Source organism: Onychomys torridus, chromosome 17 (genome assembly GCF_903995425.1).
Source record: "Onychomys torridus chromosome 17, mOncTor1.1, whole genome shotgun sequence".
NCBI classification, from domain to species: Eukaryota; Metazoa; Chordata; class Mammalia; order Rodentia; family Cricetidae; genus Onychomys; species Onychomys torridus.
The window spans coordinates 13038166-13061135 of NC_050459.1; the positions used below are offsets into that span (position 1 = coordinate 13038166).

The 22970-nt window shown below is 41.6% G+C and overlaps 1 protein-coding gene across 1 annotated transcript in view; it reads right to left on the bottom strand.

The window, feature by feature from the left end:
* Csmd1 (CUB and Sushi multiple domains 1) overlaps positions 1 to 22970 on the bottom strand; it is a 600818-nt gene that overhangs the window by 191008 nt on the left and 386840 nt on the right. The window contains exons 22-23 of the mRNA XM_036209300.1: positions 6862 to 7053; positions 1014 to 1152 (exon numbers count right to left, since the gene is read on the bottom strand). Of these exons, the coding sequence (XP_036065193.1) occupies positions 1014 to 1152; positions 6862 to 7053 (331 nt within the window). The remainder of the gene's footprint in view (positions 1 to 1013; positions 1153 to 6861; positions 7054 to 22970) is intronic.

Genomic DNA, 22970 nt, shown 5'->3' on the forward strand with positions numbered 1-22970 from the left:
AGTCAAGACTTGAGTCATCTGTTACCAAGAGGCACAATGACATCACTGATATCCCAAAATATCTATTTGTGAATTTATAAATTTTTAAACTAAATTTTATAGGCAAATTTGCTGCCATCAGACATAATAGAGGAAGAGCAGAGGTCCAAAGCTCAGGGAGTTAGTAGAATCATGAATGCCATGTGGGATTTTATTGGAAGAATAATTTTAGTCATTGTCATTTTTATGGATAATTCTAGAAGGTGCTCGTGTGCCATCTCCAATGTGTAGCCAGGCCTAGCTGGATGCAGGGCTATACTATACCCCCAAGTCCCACCTATATGACTATATGTCAATGAATAAGGCCCTGTGTATAAAAGGTTCCACACCTCCCCAAACATCACCATCACTCAAGGGTCCAAACATGAGTAGGTAAGGACATTTCATGTTTAAGCCATAGCCACAATGGGATGGACTTTAGTAAATCATTATGGTGCTGAACTTTTATCATCTAGTGTAGCAGGAGTGAATGTCCATTTCTTAGACACTGATATCTAGAATTCAAACCTTACAGCAGGCAAAGTCTGGGGAATCTTTTGGTTTTATGTCTACTTCATCCCAACAGTTTTAATGATGGTAAGAGCATTGCCCTGAAGACTGTTGGACAGAGTGTGCTATGGAAATGAATCAGCTTTCACAGACTGCAGTGAATGGAACATTGAGGAGGCACTCCTCTGTCAAGCATCTGCACAGTATGGTTTTCACCACTGGGCAGAATATTCTGCAAATGAAACCTTGATGTACAGAACACAGTGTGGGCTGGACAAGCAGTGTGCGAAAGAAATTCATGCATGTCTTACATGCAGAGTGCTGCTCATCAAGGCAAAAATCTCTTAGCTCCTGCCACCCTGCGTCTGACTGGGTAGCTGCTAGACTTACTACTTGTCAAGTTGGACACTCTGAGGTGACAAATGTAGTGAGTTGGGCATGGCATTAAAATCCTACTGAAATGAGGTAGTCTGCACCAGACGTACCTTTTGAATATCAAGGCAATGACAAAGTCCGGGTTCACTTTAATTCTCCAATCACACTCCTTCCCGGGAGGATATGGCTGTGGGTAGTTAGGGGATAAAATCACTCCAGCTGGGCCTGTCAGATTCCCACCGCAAGCAGCTGTCACAGAACAAAGTCAAAGGGGGAACGTTAGAGCAGAGATCCAGAATGCTGAACACAGGCAGGTAATGCTTTCTTGAAGGGCTGCAATTAATTGTCAGCACAGCCATCTAAGACAGTTGGCCTACACATGTTGGGACCAGTTATTAAAACCCACAAAGTCTGTACCTTTCAATTGTGATCCTTGAGGATTTTATACTTTATTTATTTATTTATTTTTGAGGCAGGTTCTCGTTCTGCAGCCCAGGCTATCCTGAAACTCACCCTATATCTCCAGCTGGCCTTGAAAACACTATGATTCTCTTGCCTCCCAAGTGTAAGGATTACAGGTGTGAGCCTATAGCCCCCAGCTATGCTTTATATGCTTATAACTGACAAATAAAATGTCTTTTAATAGCTTAAATTTTATTTAAATTAATTGAGCAGTCTACTTAATCCTCATATCCTCTACAAGTGCACAAACACACACGTTCATGTATATACTTAAACTCAAAACTATATAAAACCCTTCTTGAATGTCACCATATAATACCAATGATTCTGCTGTCATTTCTCATCCATTTATGAAGTCAGTGAACCCTCTAGAACACAGGGTTTGAGTGACATAAGGACCAGTCTGTCCATTTTTTTTTTTTATGTCTAATATCCAGGAAACTTCCTTCATCACAAGCACTCAGGAAACAGCTGTTTAGTAAGTGATTGCATCACATTTTAAGTTCCCACAGTATGGGCCTGGGGTTCTCTCCCCACTGGATCAAAACAACCAAGCAAACAATGGTTGGTCATATGATATTTCGGGAAGGCTGTGATGGGGGCTGAGCTGCAACATTTGCCCCTATAGAGAGTGTGTGATCCTATATAGCACTTAGGTATTACTGTTGAAACTCCATACGGTAAGGATTGAGTGAGCCCCGCAGCCGCTGGTTGTGACCTGCCTACACTCACATTTATTCCAGTTGGCTATTGACCACATAGCTTAGTATTATTATCAGGTGGGATAATCTGGTTCCTTGAATCTGAAGATATTTAGTATTATTTAATTTACTAAATAAAATTTCTGTTAAGTCTCTACACCATGGGCATTTATCAAACACTGTAAATATTTTAGCTCAAATATTTAAGGTGCTGATGTCATAGATTTCATGGTTATTTAGGCAGATTCTGTGGTTGTGACCAAGTTCTTTCAAAATATCGCTCTAATTAAGCCAAAGCACTCCTCCTAAATTATAGACATTTCATATCATTGACAATATAAATATATATGCATATTTAGGAATAAATAAATAAACAAAAAATATCCTTATTGGCCATCCCTTTTTCCCCTCCACAAATAAAGATGTGCTTTGTGTAAATAAAATTAAAGAAGCTAGAAGAATGTAGTGCATAGTTTTCAGTATGGCTAGGTCATTAAATAGTCACTTAACATTCCTGAAAATCCAATTTCTCAAAACAAGAAATACAATGAAATCATCATGTTTTGCAATAAACTCAGTTTGATCGACGCAAACTCTGAGTATCACCTGAGTACACTCAAGTTACATGAGATGTGTTGACAGAGTATGAAGCTCTATATCTGCTGCTATGATGTGGTCATCATTGCATGGTCCCTTCATTGCCCTCTTATTGAGAGTCTTTCCCACAGCACTCATAATGGATGCTTACAGCACCTGAGATAGGAAGCCAAATCTGATAGGGCAGCCATACTGACTTGGAGGTGTAAAGGTAGAGGTGCCTGAAAGCTGGGAAGATTTTTGTTCTACATAGGACCTGGGAGATGAAAAGTGACAGATTTGGGACACTGTCACAATGGGCTGCTCAGAATATGATTCAAATATTGACTTAAAGGAAACACAGGGTATTCTGGTCCTTCCTGCTGGTCCCAAGAGCTCCACCAAATGAGAGTATTAATGCTGAATGTGATGTTAAGTAGAACCATTCCCTCTAGTTCAGGAATCCTTCATTTGAGCTTCATTAGGCTTTAATTAGAGAGCTCATAAAAGCTTTTAGGTAGAATTAGAGTTTAGAAGATGTGGTTCAGAGACTCTAGCAACTCCACCTGGACTGGATCCACAAAGCTTGCTCAGTTCCATCTGTATCAGAATTGTATCTACACAGGTCAGCTCCCATGCCAACCAGCTCATGAGCAGCACTCCACTCTACTCAGACAACCAGAATTTCTGCGTGAAACACTGGAGAACTCATACAGTTCAGTGAGAAACTTAGTCTTTAAATAGCCATCCTGCAGGTTGGGGCTAACTCTGGCCATCTAATAGTGTGTGCAGATCATAGATAAATTTACACTTTTTAGAGTTATGTAGAATTTTGGACCCTAGGGGAAAAAGACTAAACAAAGCAAAACTGGAAGGTTTTGAGGGGCAGAACATACTATTCCAATTATGAAAATTCAGTGTCTGGAGACCTCATTCCTTAGGATTCAGCTATATTGCTGAATAGAAAGCTCATGAATAAAGTGTACAGTGTACAGGGATTAGGACCCAAGTTTGCTCCCCTGGTACTCATGTATAAAGCTGATCATGGCCATAACCAATGTAACCCCAGTGATGGTGTGAGAAGGTGGATATGGGTGGATTTCATGGGCTTGCTATCCAACCTATCTAGCCAAATTGGTGAACTCTGGGCTCAGAGAGACTCTCAAAAAATAATATGGCTAAAGAAGACATTGACATTGATTTCTAGGCTCCACATGCACAAACATTTATGAGTGAGCACAACTGAACATACACGTGTATTTCCCCATGCCCACATAACATACATTTTATATATATTCACACACACAACACTCATGCATACACATATAACACCCCAAACACACACAAAACTCATACAAAGGCATACATACAAAGACTGACACAGAGATGCACATATAACAGACACATATACACGCACCATAGCTAAGCTATAAAAGCCCAAAAGAGAAGTTCCATTTTCAGGGGGCTTTCTGAAAGAAAAAAAAAAGAGGGATAACAAAGCAGATCCTGAGGAAACTAACATCCAATCCTGGGAAATGTATGTGTGTTAGATGTGTCACAGGAGCTGGTGGCATGTCAGGAGAGCTTGAAGAGAAAAGGAGCACACTGAGGATGAGGGAAAGGATAGGGAGGTAGCTTCCAGTCTGCAAACAAACAAACAAACAAACAAAAAACAAAGCAAAATAACGAAACCCACCAGCAACAACAAACAGACAAAAAACAGATCACACAATCAGGAATCAAATGGAAAGATAAGGCTCAGACCTATGTCTAATCTAAAATGTGAATTAAAACAAGAATAATGCATCACTTTCTGCCCATACAATACAGTTAAGAACCATCCTAAGTTGTGATTTTTCTGATTAGAGAAAACAAACAAACATGGCTAATGGCAAGTGGAGTTGGTGGAAATAGTCAGCTACATTATTTTTGGGTAGTGGGGGAATGGAGAGTCTTAAATCAGTCTGACGAAAGACATCCTTCCTTTACAATCATGGATGTTTTACAAGGCTGTTTTTTATTATGGTTGACTTCATAAGAGAGAACTTCCCCGTGCACTTGTACAGAAATAATGGGTCCAGCACTGGTAGGCTACACTGATGAGATAATAGATGGTGTCACTGGTGTCATGAGCAAGGAGCTGTGTTCAAAGATACCCCACGGTCACTAAAAATCTGATGGAAAACAAAATAGCATCCCAAATACCTTGTACTGCTAAGTTAGCATTTGGGCAGTACATGTCTAAAGTTATTTTAAAGCAAAAATCTATATATACGCTTATGAATTGTATTGATGTATGTTTATGTTAATACCAAACGCCTCCAGGTGAAAAGACAACATCTCTTTTCACTTCGTGCATTGCCATAGCTTATAAAACATTTTCAATAAACATGCATTATCTCCAAATAAGAAAAAAAAGTGTTTTTTTTTTTTTAAATGCTGCCTGTTGAGTAAAGGATTTATAGGGGAGCTAACCCACAGTCAGCTGAGACATCACTCTGGAAATGTGCTGCAGGGGACACAACTCTCACTTGTGAGAGGCGAAAGTCACAGTAATGAAGAGATAGCATCTGTCTTTCTGTCACTGACATCTATATGGGGAGGCAGGTCTAGTCCCTCAAACACCTGACTCTTCAATTGCTGCAAATGATTTCCATGTGCCCTTGGAAGTGCTGCTCAAGGGCCAGAAGGACAATGAATGCTTTCTGCTGAGCTCTGGGTTTTTCAGCTCCTGCTAAAAATTAGGTAACTGAGAGATGGTTATGTCAAAGGTACAGAGGACCAAGGAGAATGGCCAAATTTTACAATTACCTCTTGAATGTAGGAAGGATAAATTGCCTTTAAAAGATTAACTTGAAATTGCTTTTCAAGATTTTCCTTCATGAGATTAAAATATAAAATAAAAGAAAATTAAATCATTTACACAACACAGACACACCCATACAATATATATGTACATGTAACAATGCATAACATACACAACAAACACATGGACACATAAAAATACAGGCACAGAAATGTGTATACAGCACACACAAATGCACACATAACACACATACAACACATATATGGACATTCATACAACATAGATACATGTGTCACAGCTGAGACATAAAAGGCAGAAGAAGCAGCTCCATTTTCAAGGTCCTTCACAGTGTTAATTAAAAAAAAAAAAAGACAGCTGCATCTATTCTATTTTGAAAAATATCCAAAGTGTCAGGAGCCTCCTGTTAACAGGGTGAGTGATGAAAGACTAGGGGTGCTCTCAGGGGAGGGATACGAATTACAGAGACGCCAAATAAACACAGAGGGCTCTCCTCCAGACCAGGTGCTGATGAACACAGCCCTTGAATCTCATCAGTCTTCAAGGCAACCAGGGAGCCCCACACATCCCTGCCACAGTCTTTCGTCACAGATCAACTTAATTTTTCCTTCTTCAAGCAGAATATCTAGAAGTGGCAACTAAACTAGTCCATTAAACATATAAAGTTTAGTTAAATTTCCATTTTGGAATTAGGACTGAATACTCTAAATAGATATTTAAAAATATTTAACAGAATGAAGGGAATTTACATATGATTCTTAGATGTTATATGAAAATCTATTTCCTGAAAATCGTATTTGTGAACGATCATCTCAGATGTCTATTAAGATGATAGCTGGCAAAGCCATTTATTGCTACATTAATAAGTTGGACAGTGAGTTTCAATTAATGTCATATACAATTTATTCTCCATTTTTAGTTTCCCCAAAGGCAATGTAATTTCTACTTTTTGGGATTCTAAATGTACTGATACTATATACCAAAAGGATAGGAAAAACATACTTCTGAAAGGATAAAGAGCTTTTCAGTTGTAGGTTTTGCTTGAAGGTCTGTTTTATATTACAAACAAGGCCAGCAGTGGTGAGCTTATAAATTTTGAGCCACATAAAATTTTAAGTCACACTGGTTTGGTTGATATATATTTACACAAGAACTCTTAAGGACAGGAAATGTTAGATAAATGTCAATTACTGTACATTAAGGAAATAACATCCCTTAGTTCATCTAATAAAATAAAGGTTTGCAATAAAAACTCAGGATTGTTTCAGAGAGCCCAAGGCCATTTAAGAAGCTCCTAAAATGTCCTCCTGAAGAAATAAAACATTAGCAAGTCAATTCAAAGGGTAGGCTGCTTTCATTTCCAACCATGACATTTTCATTTCCCGGGCCCAGTACCTATGCATGAAGGAGGGTCTGGCTGCCAGAAGAAGCGGCTGTTCAGCTGTACACAGGTGATCTTGGCTTGTCCTTGGAGCTGGTATCCAGGGTCACACTGGAAGGTGATGGTATCTCCAGGTTCCCGGCTGTCACCATAGCGAGTACCATTCTGAGGCATTCCAGGGTCATTGCAGGTGGATGCGATGGATGCTGCAGAGGAGCAAACAACAGCTGGTCAGGTGACTGAGAACCAGGTGTCCACACATGCTGGGGTGGCTGCTGCCTCTAGGAGGAAATGCTCAGCATGGGTATAGTGCACCCAATGTTTTCAGGGAGCATAAGAAAAGGGGTCTGCCTTGGGAGAGGGTTCAATGGCATGTGCTTTGCTTCCAAGATCATGTTGAATAAATCCTAGCAAAATTGTATTGAAATATGGCCACTTACATAATTCTAAATATCAGCCTTACCTTATTATATTTAGTACACTTTATACACATATTCCCTTCTAATCTGCCCTTTAACAATAATTAACACCATCACATATATCAAGTTAAATGATTTAATGGAAGAACTATAGTTTCAACCCAAACTATGGTCTCAAAATGCAATTGGAAGATTTCCCTGACATGACCCCTTACAGCAACTGGGGGAGTGGACCAAACAGCAACCTTATCAGGGGCATCAGGGATCCACAGTGTACTGTCCAGGAAAAATGATCAATTATACTTTCATTTTTTTAAAATAAAAGAAACCTTATGATTTAGTCACTTAGTCTTTAATAAAACACTGGAAAACATGTTATAGGAAGAGAGAGAGAGAAAGAGAGAAACAGAGAGACAAAGAGACAGAGAGAGAGACAGAGAAAGAAAGAGGAGAAGGGAGGAAAAGAGCAGAAGGGAGATAAAAGAGGGAAATGGAGAGAGAGAGTGAAGAGGAAATAAGGAAGGAAGGAATGCAGGAATAAAGAAAAAAGAAAGAAAAGTTAAAAAGGATGGTCAAGTGCTGCCTGTCCCGGCATGACGTCTCATTTCTGAATCCCCAGCACCCATGTAAAAACCGAGGTATGTAGTAGCACTCGACACTAACTCCAATACCAGGGAGGTAAAGGCAGGAGGATGCTTGCTGGTCACCCATTCTAGGCCAAAAGATCATCCTGGGTTCAGAAAGAGGGCATATCTCAAAAAATTAATTATCCAATACTAAATGGTCAGTCCTGAAAACATATTCTTAAAAAGAACATTCAACAGACTGAGCAGGTTGTACTTATGAATTTAAGAACACATATATGTATATGTACACACACACACACACACACACACACACACACACACACACACACACACAGAAAAGAGGAAAGAGAAGAGAGGGGAAGGAAATGACCAAGTGAAAGGATTTCGGTGAGTTGTTTGCAAATGCACTGCTCATACCTAGTGGTTGTGGAAACACTAGGCAGGGCATCCTTTTCCTGCTAGCCATCACTAAAGCACACTCTTGAAATCATGTCATGTGGGCATCTGCCTTCCTACTCAATCCAGGGAAGAGGAACACCCAAAGGCCCACAACTCACTCTCAGGTTCTGAATCCCATCATCCCATGGAAGTTGATAGCCCAATGAAAGAGTGACTGTGTCCCATCTCTATAGCAGCCATGGGCTCTGTACCATACTTAAAATCAGGAGATAGACATAAGATCCAAAGCTTGAAATTCCTTTAAGTCCTTTGAGTTCTTCCTTTTCTGCTTCTGCCTAGAACAATGGAAGGTTACCATTTGATATGAAGAGCTGGGGTGTATTGACATCTCCATTCAGTACACAGGGTGAACAAGGAACAGGTATGCACATCTGCCCTGCCATCCAAAAATTTGTGGAGTTAATGAGACGCCTTTGCCCATTTGACTAGTGAATTCTATAACAGTCTTCTGTATAAGCATATACCTATAGTGTCTGATATGCATTTATACATGTGTGTGATATATATTATTATATTTATTCATGACTAGTTAAACTCACTTAAATAAAAAAATTAGAAAATAAAACTTTTAAAAGGTGGTTGGAGCTGAGGAATGTAACTAAGTTAGGGGGTACTTGCCTAACATGCACAAAGCCATCCATGTGATCCATCCTCAGCACCACATAAATTTAGAATGATGGCTCATTCCTGTAATCCCAGCACTCTGCAGGTAAAGGCTAGAGGGCCAAAAATCCAAGGTTATCCTTGGCTTCATGGTGAGTTTGAGGTGATGAGGCTAGCCTGAGATCCAGGAAGACATTGTCTCAAATATATAAAAATGAAAATAAAAATAAAGACCTGTGTGGTTGAAGAGTTTCTAAGCTGATGGAGCAGCGCTGGTGAACAGGAGACCAAATGTGTGTCACTGTGCAGTCACAGACGAGAGCCCCAAGAGACAGAAGTGGAGGGGAGCGCTAGAGTCAACATCAAGGACCCCATGGTGTGTTGGGCTGTGTGGGATGACAGGCCTGCTCAGTGGGAGGCAATTAGAGCCTAATGATCTCATGCACTGATCTCTACTAACTACTCAGTGAAAGCAAGGCTAATAACCAAGTGATTAGATAAGGCGGGAGAAGAGGCACTGTGTGAACTGCCCCCTGGCTGGTTCTGCTTCTTCTTAGAGTCAGGGGAGGGCAGCAGCTAGCTGTGGTGCCTCCTCACTTCCATCTCTCCCAGGGTTTCATTGCATATTGAATTCCAGACTCATGGGCATCTCCAGAATGCCAAGAATAGCATAATGCAACTGCTCCTGCCATTATGCACACACCAATGGGATCATCTTGCAGCTGTGACCACCCTCCCCAACACTTGCCTACACTCCAGTCATGGCTTTTCTGAATGTTTTTCTATAATTCCTTGCTGTCCTGGTTGATCACCAAGAGTTTCTGCCTTCCAATAGTAAGTGCCCAGAAGGCTGGGTGCTATATGCTGGTGCAAATTCTGCACACAGGCTCATACCTACTCTGTGCATCTTTCTCTCTCCCTTTTCTAATTGTTAGACTTCTGAGGGTCATGTGTGGGTATGATGTATAGTGTCTTAGTTAGGGTTTTGTTGCTTTGAGGGGATGTCATGATCATGGCAACTCTTATAAAGGAAAACATTTAATTTGGGCTGGTTTACAGTTTCAGAGGTTGAGTCCATTATCATCATGGTGAGAAGCATGGCAGCATGCAGGAAAACATGATGTTGGAGAAGGAGTTGAGAGTTCTACATCTTGATCCACAGGCAGCAGCAGAAGACTGCCACACTAGGCATAGCTTGAGCATAGAAGACCTCAGAGTCTACCTTCACAGTGGCACATTTCCTCTAACAAGGCCATACCTACTCCAACAAGGTCACACCTTTGAATAGTGCCACTCCCACCGGACCAAACATTTAAATACAAGTCTATGGAGGGGCATTCCTATTCAAACCACCTGTTAGATTATCCTTCTCAGTGTTCTCTCTCTCTCTCTCTCTCTCTCTCTCTCTCTCTCTCTCTCTCTCGTGTGTATGTGTGTGTGTGTGTGTGTGTGTGTGTGCCTGTGTAAGTTAATGTGTATGGGAGTGTTTATGCCTTCATATGTGATTGTAGAGGCCAGAGTTCACTTTCTGCTATGTATTTTGAGACAATGTTTCTCACTAAACTTGTAGTCCAATGACTGGTTAGACAGGGTGGCCAGCAAGCCTCTGGGATCATCTTAGCCCCATTTCTAGATGCTGGGGTTATGGGCACCCAGGATCACACTCATCTTTTCGCAGAGGTGCTATGGATTTAACTCAGGTCCTTATGCTTGCTCAGCAAGCACTGCACCCTTAGTTTCCTGATACATTATCTATATTGCAAGCTCCCCATTCTCCTCTGATTGTATTTATTAAAAATCCAAAATCTCTTATCAATAGGCTCATGTAAAAACGTAAGTTACACATCTTCTTATTCCAACAGGGGAAAGCTGGGGCATAAAAGAGTCAGATGGAAGTAAAACCAAGATCTAGCAGTACAAGCAGTACCAACTCCAGCATCTCGGTCTCACTCATGATCTTCTGGGCTCCAAAAGCTTTGGCATCCTTAGATCTCCAACTCTGCCATCTGTAGCACACACAACTTGTCTCATAGGATCAGGCTGCCTTCACTCCATACCTGCTGCTTGTGTCTTGTGGCCCTGGCATATCCAGTATCCTGAGGTTTCCATGGCAACTGAGGTTGCAACTTTACCAGTGGGATCCTCATCTCCCTTTAAGGGTTCTAACTCTGCTATATGATGTCAAGCCTCAGCTTTTCCCCATGATCCCTTCAATGGTTTTCTGCTGCAACTGAGGCTACACATTTACCAATGGGGTCCTAACTCCTCTTCATGGACTCCAACTATGCCCTACAGTACCTGAGCTCAGCCTTCCTCATTGTCCCTGCCAACCCTGTGTCTCTCATGCTGTCAAAAGTAGTACCAGGTAGGTGACTCTTACCTACTGTCAAGTTCAACTATCATCTTGAGATTCAACTTTCCTGTACCTGAACCAGAGCTTCTGTGTGCAGAGTCTGAGGAACGACTTGCCAGAAGATAGTTTACTCCAGTGATGCTGGTCTCTTGTGAACCACAGCATATTCTTTAGCCTTAGATGACCAGGATTCTTTTTTTGTTTATTTGTTTTTTGAGACAGGATTTCTCCATGTAGTTTTGGTTCCTGTCCTGGAGCTCACTCTGTAGACCAGGCTGGCCTCACACTCACAGAGATCCACCTGGCTTTGCCTCCCAAGTGCTGGGATTAAAGGCATGTGCCACCACTGCCTAGTGATAACCAGGATTCTTAAACCAAAACACCACATTAAAAGCCTCAGTACCATATTCATGTACCACTGAAACTTAACCAGGCCTTCATAGTCTGTGCTACTCTCAATATTGTCTTCCAAGATTCAACAATACTAGTTTATTAAGCTTTGTGTATTCACTGACTTTCCCAGCCCAAAGTTCCAAATGCTCCCACAATCCTCCCACAAAAAGACATGGTCAGATCATTATACTCTACTTCTCCAATTCTGTTTTAGCTGGTTGTCTGTTCTTGTGATAAGCTCTATAACTCAAATCAACTTAGGAGAGGAAGTAATTATTTCAGTTTATACTTCCAGATCACAGATCATCGTTGAAGGAACTCAAAGCAAGAAGTCAAGTAATACAGTGTTGTTTTCTAGCTTGTCTTCTAGCTCATCTCAGCTTGCTTTCTTATACAGTTCAGGGCTACCTGCCTAGGGATAGTTTTGTCCAGAGGGCTGGGCCCTTCCATATCAATCATCAGTCAAAACAATCTCTCACAGACCTGGCCACACAGGCCAATCTGATATAGGCAACTTCTCAATTGAAGTTTTCTTTTTCAGGTGACTCCAGGTTGTATCAAGGTAACAATAACACTTCCTAAACACTGAAAGAATCTGGTCAAATAAGAAGAGCAAACACTGTCTGTTAAGGTTTCCTCTGAGAGACAGCCCCCACCCCACCCCCAGACAAATGTCTCTGCAGGACTCAGCTCAGCACTGTCCTACAGTAAGATGCTTTTATCACTGTCGAAACCAGCATATTCTAAATACACAGAACCACAGAACGTAGCCCCTCTACCCCAATCCTATAAAAATTCTTCCAAAATAAAGACCCACAGAGGATACATGTGTGAAATATTTGCTCACACTGACCCTTGAATGCCCTTTAATAGTAAGAGGTTTGACACATCCTTTAAGGTATTCATTTTTTGTTGTTCTTTGTTAAGAAATTTTCTACTCACTCCACATACCACCCACAGATCTCCCTCTCCTCCCTCCTCCCACCCCAGCCCTCTTTCACAAGCCACCCCACATCCCCACATCCCCCAAATTGATGTCTCCCATGGGAAGTCAGCAGAGCCCAGCACACTGAGCCTAGGCAGGTCCAAGCTCCTTCCCACTGCACCAAGGCTGTGCAAGGCATCACACCACAGGCACCAGATTCCCAGAAACCTACCCATAGACCAGGGACAGATCCCAATCCCCCTGCCTGGGTACCCTCCAAACAGTTTGAGCCAAACAACCATCTTCCATACCCAGATGCCCTAGTCCAGTCCCATGGGGGCTCCACAACCACTAGTCTACAGTTCATGGGCTTCCACAAGTGTGGCCGGTCATCTCTGCACGTCCTCCCATCAAGATCTTGATGTCCCTTGACTGCAGAATCCCTCCTCTCTCTCATCAATTGGATTTCCAGAACTCAGCCTGGTGCCTGGTCGTGGATCTCTGCATCTGCCTCCATCAGTTACTGGACAAAGGCTCTATGATGACAGCTAGGTTATTTGCTAGACCGGTCACCAGAGTAGACCAGTCCAGGTACCCTCTGGACTACTGAAAAAATTACAGAAAGCCTACAATCTCATGGAAACTGAATAATGCCCAATTGAATCACCAGTGGGTCAAGGAAGAAATAAAGAAAGAAATAAAGATTTCCTAAGGTATCTTATAACAATGATTATGCAATAACATGCAATAACAATGATCATTAACAGCTGAGGGCTTGGAAAAGTTATAAAGTCTGTGTTACACAATAAACAGAAATACTGGGTCCCAAATAGCTTTCAACACTTCCAGCTTCAGAATTATAATATGATATGAATATAATATGAATTAAAATATGATAGCAACAATTGTGCCTAAGAGGATGTTCCTACTATAGGCACACCTTCAAAGATTATTCAAGATTACCAGTTAACCCACCACTGAGGCTTAGTCAAATTGAAAAGAAATCCCACTCGGGAGATCAGGCCCTGTACCTTACCTGGGCAGCACAATAGAGCCAATGCTGTTGGCTGAGGTGTGGGTGAGCCAGCCTGACATTGTGATCATGAAAAAGCTGTCCCCATGTGGTGGTATGGGCAGATGCCCACCCCCATCAACACCTGAAGCAGGTGAGGGAGCTGTCTCAGAGGTCATAAGAGCAGGAAAGTTAGCCCTGACTCTTTCCTGCTGCAGCACTTGGAGGAATGGCCGCTATGCCACACTTGAACTACACAGTAGAGTTGGCCCTGAAGGTGTAGGTGTGGGAGATCTGACCCTGAAGACCTGAAAGCAGGAGAACTGGCCCACCCCTTGCTCATCACTGCAATGGGTCGACTCATCAGGGCAATGCAGGAGAGCTCACCCTGGTGGTGAGGACAAAGGAGAGCTGGTGGGCTAACCAACCTTGCAACCACCCTGACCCAGAATCCAGGTTAGAGGTTAGCATCCCATTATCTACCCCATTTGTGATCTGCTGGAGCATGTGAAGGGACTGGTTCTGCAGACCCAAAGCTTCAGGATCTCCATGCCGTAGGACAACAATAGGATAATTGGAGGAGTTCCAGTGAGGGCCCAGCACTGATAGTGCAGCAGAAACCAGAAGCTTGAACCAGACTAATGACTCTTTCAATGAACACTTGCAAGTAAAGATATATGGACAAAAGAGTTTACTGCATGACTCACTGTGTCATATTACAGCTTCCTTGACAAGATTCACCCTCCTTTTTTTCTTTTCTTTTTTTCTTTTTCTCTTAAATTTCATTGGGGGGGGGGGGTTCTGTAAGGGCAGAGGGTGCATACACAGGGATAGGAAATGAATGGGATCCAGATGCATGATGTGAAAGACACAAAATATAAATATAAAGAAATTTAAAAACAGACAGGCAAACAAACAAAAAAGAAATGGACTCCCAACTCTTTTGGAATTGTAAAATTAAAAAAAAAAAAAGGTTCCCAGGGTTATCTAGATTTGATTTAAAAATAAAATAAGCACACTTGAAGAAAGAGGAAGGAAATGATTTTTTTAAATGCTGGAGGGAATATGTGAGTTGCACTTTTTCAAACATTTCATTTTCTTCTCCTTTATTTTTGAATTGAAGATAGATGTTCCCTGGGAAAGGCCATAAACTTTATTCACAAGTTTGAAAGCCTCCAACCACAGATGTACTGGGCAGGAATTGCTTCTGTATCTCAGGGTCATAGCCCAGTTGCCAATGATGGCCTTCCTCTTCTGTACTCTGTTCCTGTATGTGCTCTGACGTATCTTTCACTCAGTGTCCTTTTAAATATTTTTGGTTCAGATGGGAATTGGGAATCTCTCAATTTTTAATCTTCTCACCAACAAAAAGGAAGTGATGCTTCCGGTGGTACCCATCCCCCAACAGTCTCATTGGTAAGAGAGGCATCCTGAGCTGACTGATGTTCAGGTTCCTGATTTGCCAGGATCCCTAGAATGCTCCAAGTCAGAGAGACCCTTCCCTGACTTTTTTCTATGTAAAAGACACTCCACTAGCTGCCCTGCAGAATCCAGAACCTCCCCATGCATTTGAGCAATGACTTCACAAGTACGTTCTAAGTCCTGGCAGCACATCTGACATTTTGTTGATAATTCATAGCAGTGACATATAGACTATCCCATAATAAGAAGGGACAGTGATGTTAGTCTCCAACTAGGTGGTCAATTTCTCACTGGGGGACTTTATGGAATATAATTCTTAATTATATAAAAGTAATTTTCCTGTTTGACTAGAAAAGATATTAAGAATTTAAGCTATCATCTGTTAAATGATGTTCTCCATCCATGATGTTACATCATCATTTAAATATATATTTGTTGTCTAAATCCATAGACTAGGTGGCCCTCCGTGTTCATGGTTTCTGTATCCATGAACCTGAACATTGTGTCTATGTTGGATATGGACAGACATGTTTCCCCTGCCATTCCTTCCTAAACGGCACAGTGTGCTGGCTGCTTACAAATGCCTCATTGCATTGGGCACTGTAGGTATCTAGGGAAGGTATAAAGGGCACATGAGAGTGTACAGTTATTTCAGGACCTCCATCATGCTGTGTCAGGGGCTCAAGCACCCATACACTATGGTATCTTGGGCAGGTAGAGGAACCAATCCAGCTAGAGGCTGCTGAGGCATGGAAGGAAAAGTCTACTTGATGTGTCTGGGCTACTGAAAACCCCATGTACAGTACACCAAGAAGATGAGATGCTCTGACATCTGCATGGGCATAAAGCAGTGTCAATGCCCGCCACCTCCAGAAGCACACACAGACAAAACACAGTTTCCAACCTGATTACAAAGTAGGAATTTTATATCTCCTAAGTGAGATGGCCACTGTACAATGGGCTGAGAGTGTGCAGTTTACAACATGGGGGTTATGAGGAAAGTGCATGGAAGAAAATTCTCTCTATGTGTGCACATGTATATGTGTGTGCATACATGCATATGTGCATGTGTGTGTGCTCACATCTCCACAGGTATTTGTGTATGTATGTATACCTGTGTGGTCATATGTGAGTGTGTGTGCATTTATGTGTGTATATATGTGCATATATATATATATATATATATGTGTGTGTGTGTATACATATGTGCACATAATATATGTAGAAGTGTGCATATGCATATTTATGTGTATATTCATATGTCATATGTATATATGTTGGTTTGCACATACTCATGAATTTGTTTTTGTTTGTATGTGCATGTGTGAGTATATACAAGGATATGTACATGTTTATTTGCTTATATGTACATATAAATATATAGGTATATGTGTGCATGTATGTGCATACATGTGCATGTATAAGTATGTATCCGTATATGTATGTATGTATGTGCATATAGGTAAATATGAGTGTATATGTGCATGTGTGTATGTGATTACATGCTCCTATTCATATGCTTCTATGCGCATTTCTATCCTGCATCATGACAGGTTCCTTCTTTCTGCATGTGTCAGGTTGATACAGCCTTGGGACTGATGCAACATTAGAGTTGTCCTTTTTGGTATACAGATGTAGGTCAGGTCCTACCCATGTCCTAGGGGAAGCACCAGCTTATGTTTCCATGGAGACCATCTTTTTGTAACAGGCTAGAGGACTACAAAAGCATAAAAGTATTTGTTTTTTGGAGATGGAGATGGAGATGAATTTGCAGCTTATGGACCCAAGGATTTACATGGGAAGTTATGTCTGGGTCACCTCTGGCCTGGAAGAGGTTGGTTCCTCATGGGGAAATCCAGCATTTTTGATCCTGGGTGGACACATGGGCAGTAGGGATTCAGTCCCTTCCCTTCTCTGGCTGAGGATCTGAGCATCAGGATCTCACAGGATAAATGAGCAATTGATTGTTCTTTGGGAAATGACGGTTGAGTACACACACAGGAAGTATGAAATTGGTGATTAAAAAGGTCAGAGCCTAGGTTGAGTGTCATAGTGAAGATGGGTGCATGATCAGCCTTCACTAGTGACAGCACTCACAGAGGAGCTGTGTGTCCCTGGAACCCACACTTGCTCTGTCCATCCTGGGCATGCAGATCATAGCCAAGCTCCCTGGGAGAGTGTGAGCCCCACACTGAAACAGAGATTCCTCTGGAGAAGACTGTTGTTTGTCAGAAAATAGAGGCAGGAGTATCAGAAAGAGTCACTGTAAAGGACCAGGACATGCCAGTACTGAGTCGCAAAGCAGACTGGAAATTCTGTAATTTATCACCAGGGTGAACACATTGTTAATTTACCACCTTTGCATCTCTGTCCATGGCTCCACCTCCCCAAATTCTGGCTGTTGTCCATGGCTGTCTCCTTTCTGCCTCACACATTCATCCAAGTGTGACCTATCCCTATAGGAAAACAGCTCTCATTCCCCACTTGTCTTGGCTCTATGACAGAAATTAGAGCAAGGAGAGCTTTCATCTTGCTGGAGGATAAATCAGGTACTCAGCTGAGGGGCTCACATGCTTCAGCTCTCAGAACATGCAGGTTGAATGGGGTGTTGATTACGTGTCCCATTATCATTACTGAATAGTCACCAGGGAAGCTTGAGACCACTACAACAACCAAAAAATGCACTTCTAAGCAAAGATGGACTATTCACGCGATTAAACATGAACAATTGATTCTGATGATAACCAGCACATATACAACCAGTACAATATAACCCTGGATAAGCATGACATAAAAATTGATTTAAATAAAAACAGGGGTGCTAGAGAGAGGGCTCAGTCATTAAGAGCACTGGCAACTATTGCAGGGGACCAAGGTTTGGTTCCCAACACCTGTAGACTAGCTCAACTGTTTATAACTCTAGTTCTGAGGAAATCTGACACCTTCCTCTGATCAATGTAGACACTAGGTACACTATGTGGAGTGCACAGAAATATATGCAGGTAAATTATGCATACATATAAAATAAAAATTGCTTAAGCAGACCCCATTACCAGGCATGAGAAATCTCCTTTAAAGCCATTGGTCAGGGGAGTCCAAGTGACTCCAAAGCAATGCAGGTATTGCCCTTGTCCTTGGTGGCCTCCCAGAAGTTAAGGGTAAGTCGGATCACTGAAGACACCACACACTTAGGACACAGGTCTAGCAAGTGTCAAGCTGTGTCTGGCCTGAAAACATCCTTCCTGTAATCTACGTTCCATAGTTTCAGAAGGTTCTATGAAACCTTCCAAGGGAAGAAAGCATTCAGTTATCCTCCCCAGCTGTGATGCCCATGAAGCACAAAAATGAGCAACATGGCAAAACACCCCCAAAGGTGCAACAGTGGCACTTATATCTTGGCAGTAACCAACAGCTGTCTAATTGGACTTAAGGCCTGTTCAACAGGAGAGAAGTTATGCCTGGTATAATCTCATCAACTACTCAATGATCATGGATCTCAGAAGAGAATCTGACTTTGCTAAACTGGTATAATTTCTGGCTACATTCTAAAACTTATCCTTCTATCCACACACATGTGTAACTCTTATCCCTCATCAAAGGAGCTTCTTTCCCTGTGTGTGTTTTAAAGAATTTTTGCTTAATATGTGTAGTATGTGGGCATGTGCACACTAGCACAGTTCAGAAGGCCAGAGACGGGCTGTCTTGAAATTACAGAGTTGTGAGCTACCCGATGTGGATGCTGAGAGTTGAACTTGCACCCTAGGCAAGAGTAGTACATGATTTTAACCCCTGAAACACCTATCCAGATGCAAAGGAGATTCTCTTCATAAAAACAGAACCCATTGCAGAAAAGCACAGCTGCTTTAAAATTCAGAGATCACCTGATCATGCACTCAGATCCAGTGGATACATCTGGACATAAGGATCAGAGAACATCTTGTAAGGGAAAGATTGTAAAAGCCAGAGGATCAGGAAATTGGATGAGATTCTGTTTCCTAGAAATTACATGATATCTCAACAACATGGCTGCCAAAACAAGACCTGAGCAATGACAACACCAACTAACATACTAACATGGAAGGATGGAATTTCGTGGGACATCAGCCCTAAACAAAGAACTACAGGCAATTAGGGAATGCTAAAGGAGAGAGAAATAGTATTCCTTAGGGATGAGCCTCCTAATTTATTATCCACCAATTGGTTAGCCCTGAAACCACTTACATACAATTAACACTAAATAAACTTATCAGGTTGTTTTTATATATTTATGCATATAAGCACACACACACATGTGTGTGTATGTGTGTGTGTGTGTGTATGGATGTGAGAGAGAGACTGTGTATACATATGTGGATAACAATAATAATCAAAGAAAAAGAGGCCTTAATATGATAAATAGTTGGATGACATGGGAGGGATTAGAGCAACAGTTCTCAACCTGTGGGTCATGACCCTTTTGGGGGTTGAATGACCCTTTCATGCCAGTCACCTAAGACCATCAGAAAACTCAGATATTTACAATTTTTAGCAATAGCAAAATTACAGTTATGAAGTAGAAATGAAAATAATTTTGTGATTGGGGTTAGCACAACATGAGGAACTCTATTAAAGGGTTGTAGCATTAGGAAGGGTGAGAGCCACTGGATTGGAGGGAGGGGACATGGGAGAGATTTGAAAGAGGGAAAGAAAGAGGAAATGTTGAAATTATATTTTAGTTAAAATTTAAAATCCTAAAAATAGAAATAACCATTTGCTTTGGCACATGGAAGAGGGAAACATGCTGTTTATCCTAATTTTCTTAATCTAAATGATTTCTGGATCAGTTTTATGATTTTATTTTATGCTTTTCCCCCCCAGATGGTAACTAACCTTCATTTCTGTAACAACCTTGGTACTATATTAAAAGTATTATTGCTAAGATAATTAAATAAAGTTATTTTAAGTTAAAATATAGCAAAATTTACAAACCAGACATAGATTATAACTAAAATTACATTATATTATAGATTACTATTGCAAAATACAAAGCATGTTGTAGGTCACAGATTATTACATAAGACGTGATTGGGCAAGCAGTGAGCACACACAACTCTGTATCCAAATGTTACACATCTCAGCCCCTGGGAGACTAAATGTTCCTTTTCCTGTTCCAGTGTTTCCTTGCTGCTTCCAGAACAACCTATCACACTTGTAAATAAGATAACAGCCTTTGAGATTTAACCCAGGCATTAGGAAACACTTTGTCCCTGTCTGTTCATACTTTCCCATTCATTTGTTCATTCATTCTTACCTCATTCATTCATTCCCTTCCTGTTCATTCACGACTACAAGAAATGATCAACACTGTGGCTCTATCTTGCTGTCTACTCCCAGACACATTTGTTTCTGAGTATCAACCATACAAGACCCCACTTCCCTGACCACTCTTGTACTAACAACACCCAGGGAAGTGGCATCAGCTGAGCGTATTTTCTAAATTCCTCGCTTACCAAAGCATAGCTTTGTATGCTTTTCAACCAAAGTCATCTTCGATGCAGTCACAACCAGAGGAACAGGATTCTTATCTGCAACATTTCCTTACAACATTTGACAAATCCAAAAACAGTATGTCAGCTAAGAAGATGTGTATATTTCTCAAATCTTGTTAACTTACCCAAAGAAAATTGGTCTATTTTAGAAGCAGGCTGTATTTTCATCCATTCACCTAGGCTAGGAAGACATCAAAAATATTATTCTAAGAACCCACTGTGTGCTAAGGTATTTTATAACTAAGAAGGAAACTAGGAATTTTCTCCTTGTGGAGTTGAGATTTATGTGGGGAAGTGAGCAAAATAAATTAAGATAAAATAAAATAAAGCTGAGTAAAAAATAAAATCTTTTAAAAAGTGCTGTAGAAAGTTAGGAAGGAAAGAAGGAAGGAAGGAAGAAAAGAAGGGTAAGAGGGAGGGAGGGGGAGAGGGAGAGAGAGAAAGAGAGAGAGATGCTATGTGGGGGACACCAGGTCTGTAGCTCCTTGGGTTGAGGACAGGACAGCCTGTGAGCTGCAACAGGGCACAGCCCTCATGCTGAGTTAACATTATATCAGAATCAGTCATATTACCAGGGCTGTCCTGTTCCCCAGGTTCTATTCTGTTCTTCAGCCTTTATCATGGGGCAGCATGGAGACATTACGAGAAACAAGTGTTATGGCCTTAACTTTTGCAGCCTCAGTTCTAGAGCCTCTGTTCATTATAAACTATCGGGATATCGTAGGAGATGAGAAAACAATGCGTCAGGACCCAGGGCCCTAGGACATTCTGGAACCTCATGAAGAAATAAGCCGTGTAGAGCCAAGACAGTGGCACAGAGGGCATGTTGTAACCATCCTGACTCCAAATGGTAAGTGGGCTTCACTCCCTACAGAGTGGAATGGCACCTGGAGCTGGGCACTGGGGAAGGTGATTGGATGACAGGGAAGAAGCTTGCCGAATGCTGGAGGCAGAGGTGGGGTTGTGCTCTCAGCTGGAAGAGATCTGGATTTCCTCTGAGCTCTGAGCATTGTGTAGGACTAGTGTTTATGTGTGAGAGGGACAAATACATGGTCAGGAGTCACCATGGAGGGATTATGGTGTGACAGAGAGTCGGGCAACTTTGAGGGTGACTACAGCAGAACCAAGAGAAAGCATGGGAAAGATGAGAGCTGTGTGGACTGGAGAGGAGAGTCCCCTTCTGTATTTGGTTTTAGGAGTCCTACAAAGTATCCTGAGAGATCACCACACATAGGAAATGAGAAATTGAGAAAGACTCTAGTCTGCCTTCCATCAAGTTCCACATTCCAGTCTAAAAACAGAATAACATCAGTTGGTTTATTAGAATCTGATCTTAGGCAATGTCACATACACAATGAAGGTGATGGCTCCTGAGAAATGAAATAAGAGTACCTACAAATGAGAGAGATACATGGGCTCTGGGTGCTAATTGTTCAGAGACAAGCCAACATGTCTGGAAGCTTCAGAGAAATGGCCAAGGTCACAGGAGATTCCAGAACAGAAAATAAGCCACATATTCTTCACTGTGCATGATTAAAATATGAAGAAGCAAACTGTTACATCCCCTGCATCAAGCATTGCAAAGCAATCAGCTGCTCACTACTAAGACCCCATGGTCAGCTCTGCAGAGTTAAACAGGGAATGACGTCAACCCTAGGGTTGGATGCTACTTGATCCTTCTCCAACATGCTGAAATAATCAAAATGACAAAAGAGCTGATTGCAGGTTGACTGGGGTTAGGACATGAGAGGAGCTGATGGGTCTTGAGAGCAGATTAAATGCTTACCTGGGGGACCCTAATTGAGATAGAGATGATCTGCCTGCTCATGACCTTGGTGTCCATGTCTGGGTAAGTCTGAAAACAATACTGTGTAGATCCCCACACAAAGGAAACATTCCTTAAACCACCATTGAGGCTCAAACTACCTCAGAATAAAACATATTTAGAAAGCTACATGTGCCACATAATGGGACCTGCATGGCTGTGAAGTCAGTACACAGTGTTCTCTCTCTCTCCCCTCTCTGTCTGTCTCTGTCTCTGCCTGTGCGTGTGCGTGTGCGTGTGCGTGTGCGTGTGTGTGTGTGTGTGTGTGTGTGTGTGTGTGTGTCTGCTCAGTGGGACTGGAAGGACTGCACAGTGAATACATGCTTTGCCTCATCTAATATTGTTTTCATTACAGGAAATCATGTGCACATACATATTTAATTTCAAAATTCAAAGTTGCCAGAACTTGTCACACAGATCGTGCATTTCTGAATGTTCTTTTGTGACAGATGCACTGGTGATTTCATGCTGTAAAATTCCTGTAACCGTTGACAAATTTGAAGAGGCACAAACACTGCTGATAGTAGCATACACTGCAGGTCACGGTGGCTGCTTCCTTTGGATAATGAGCATTTAACGAACATCAGACCACACAAA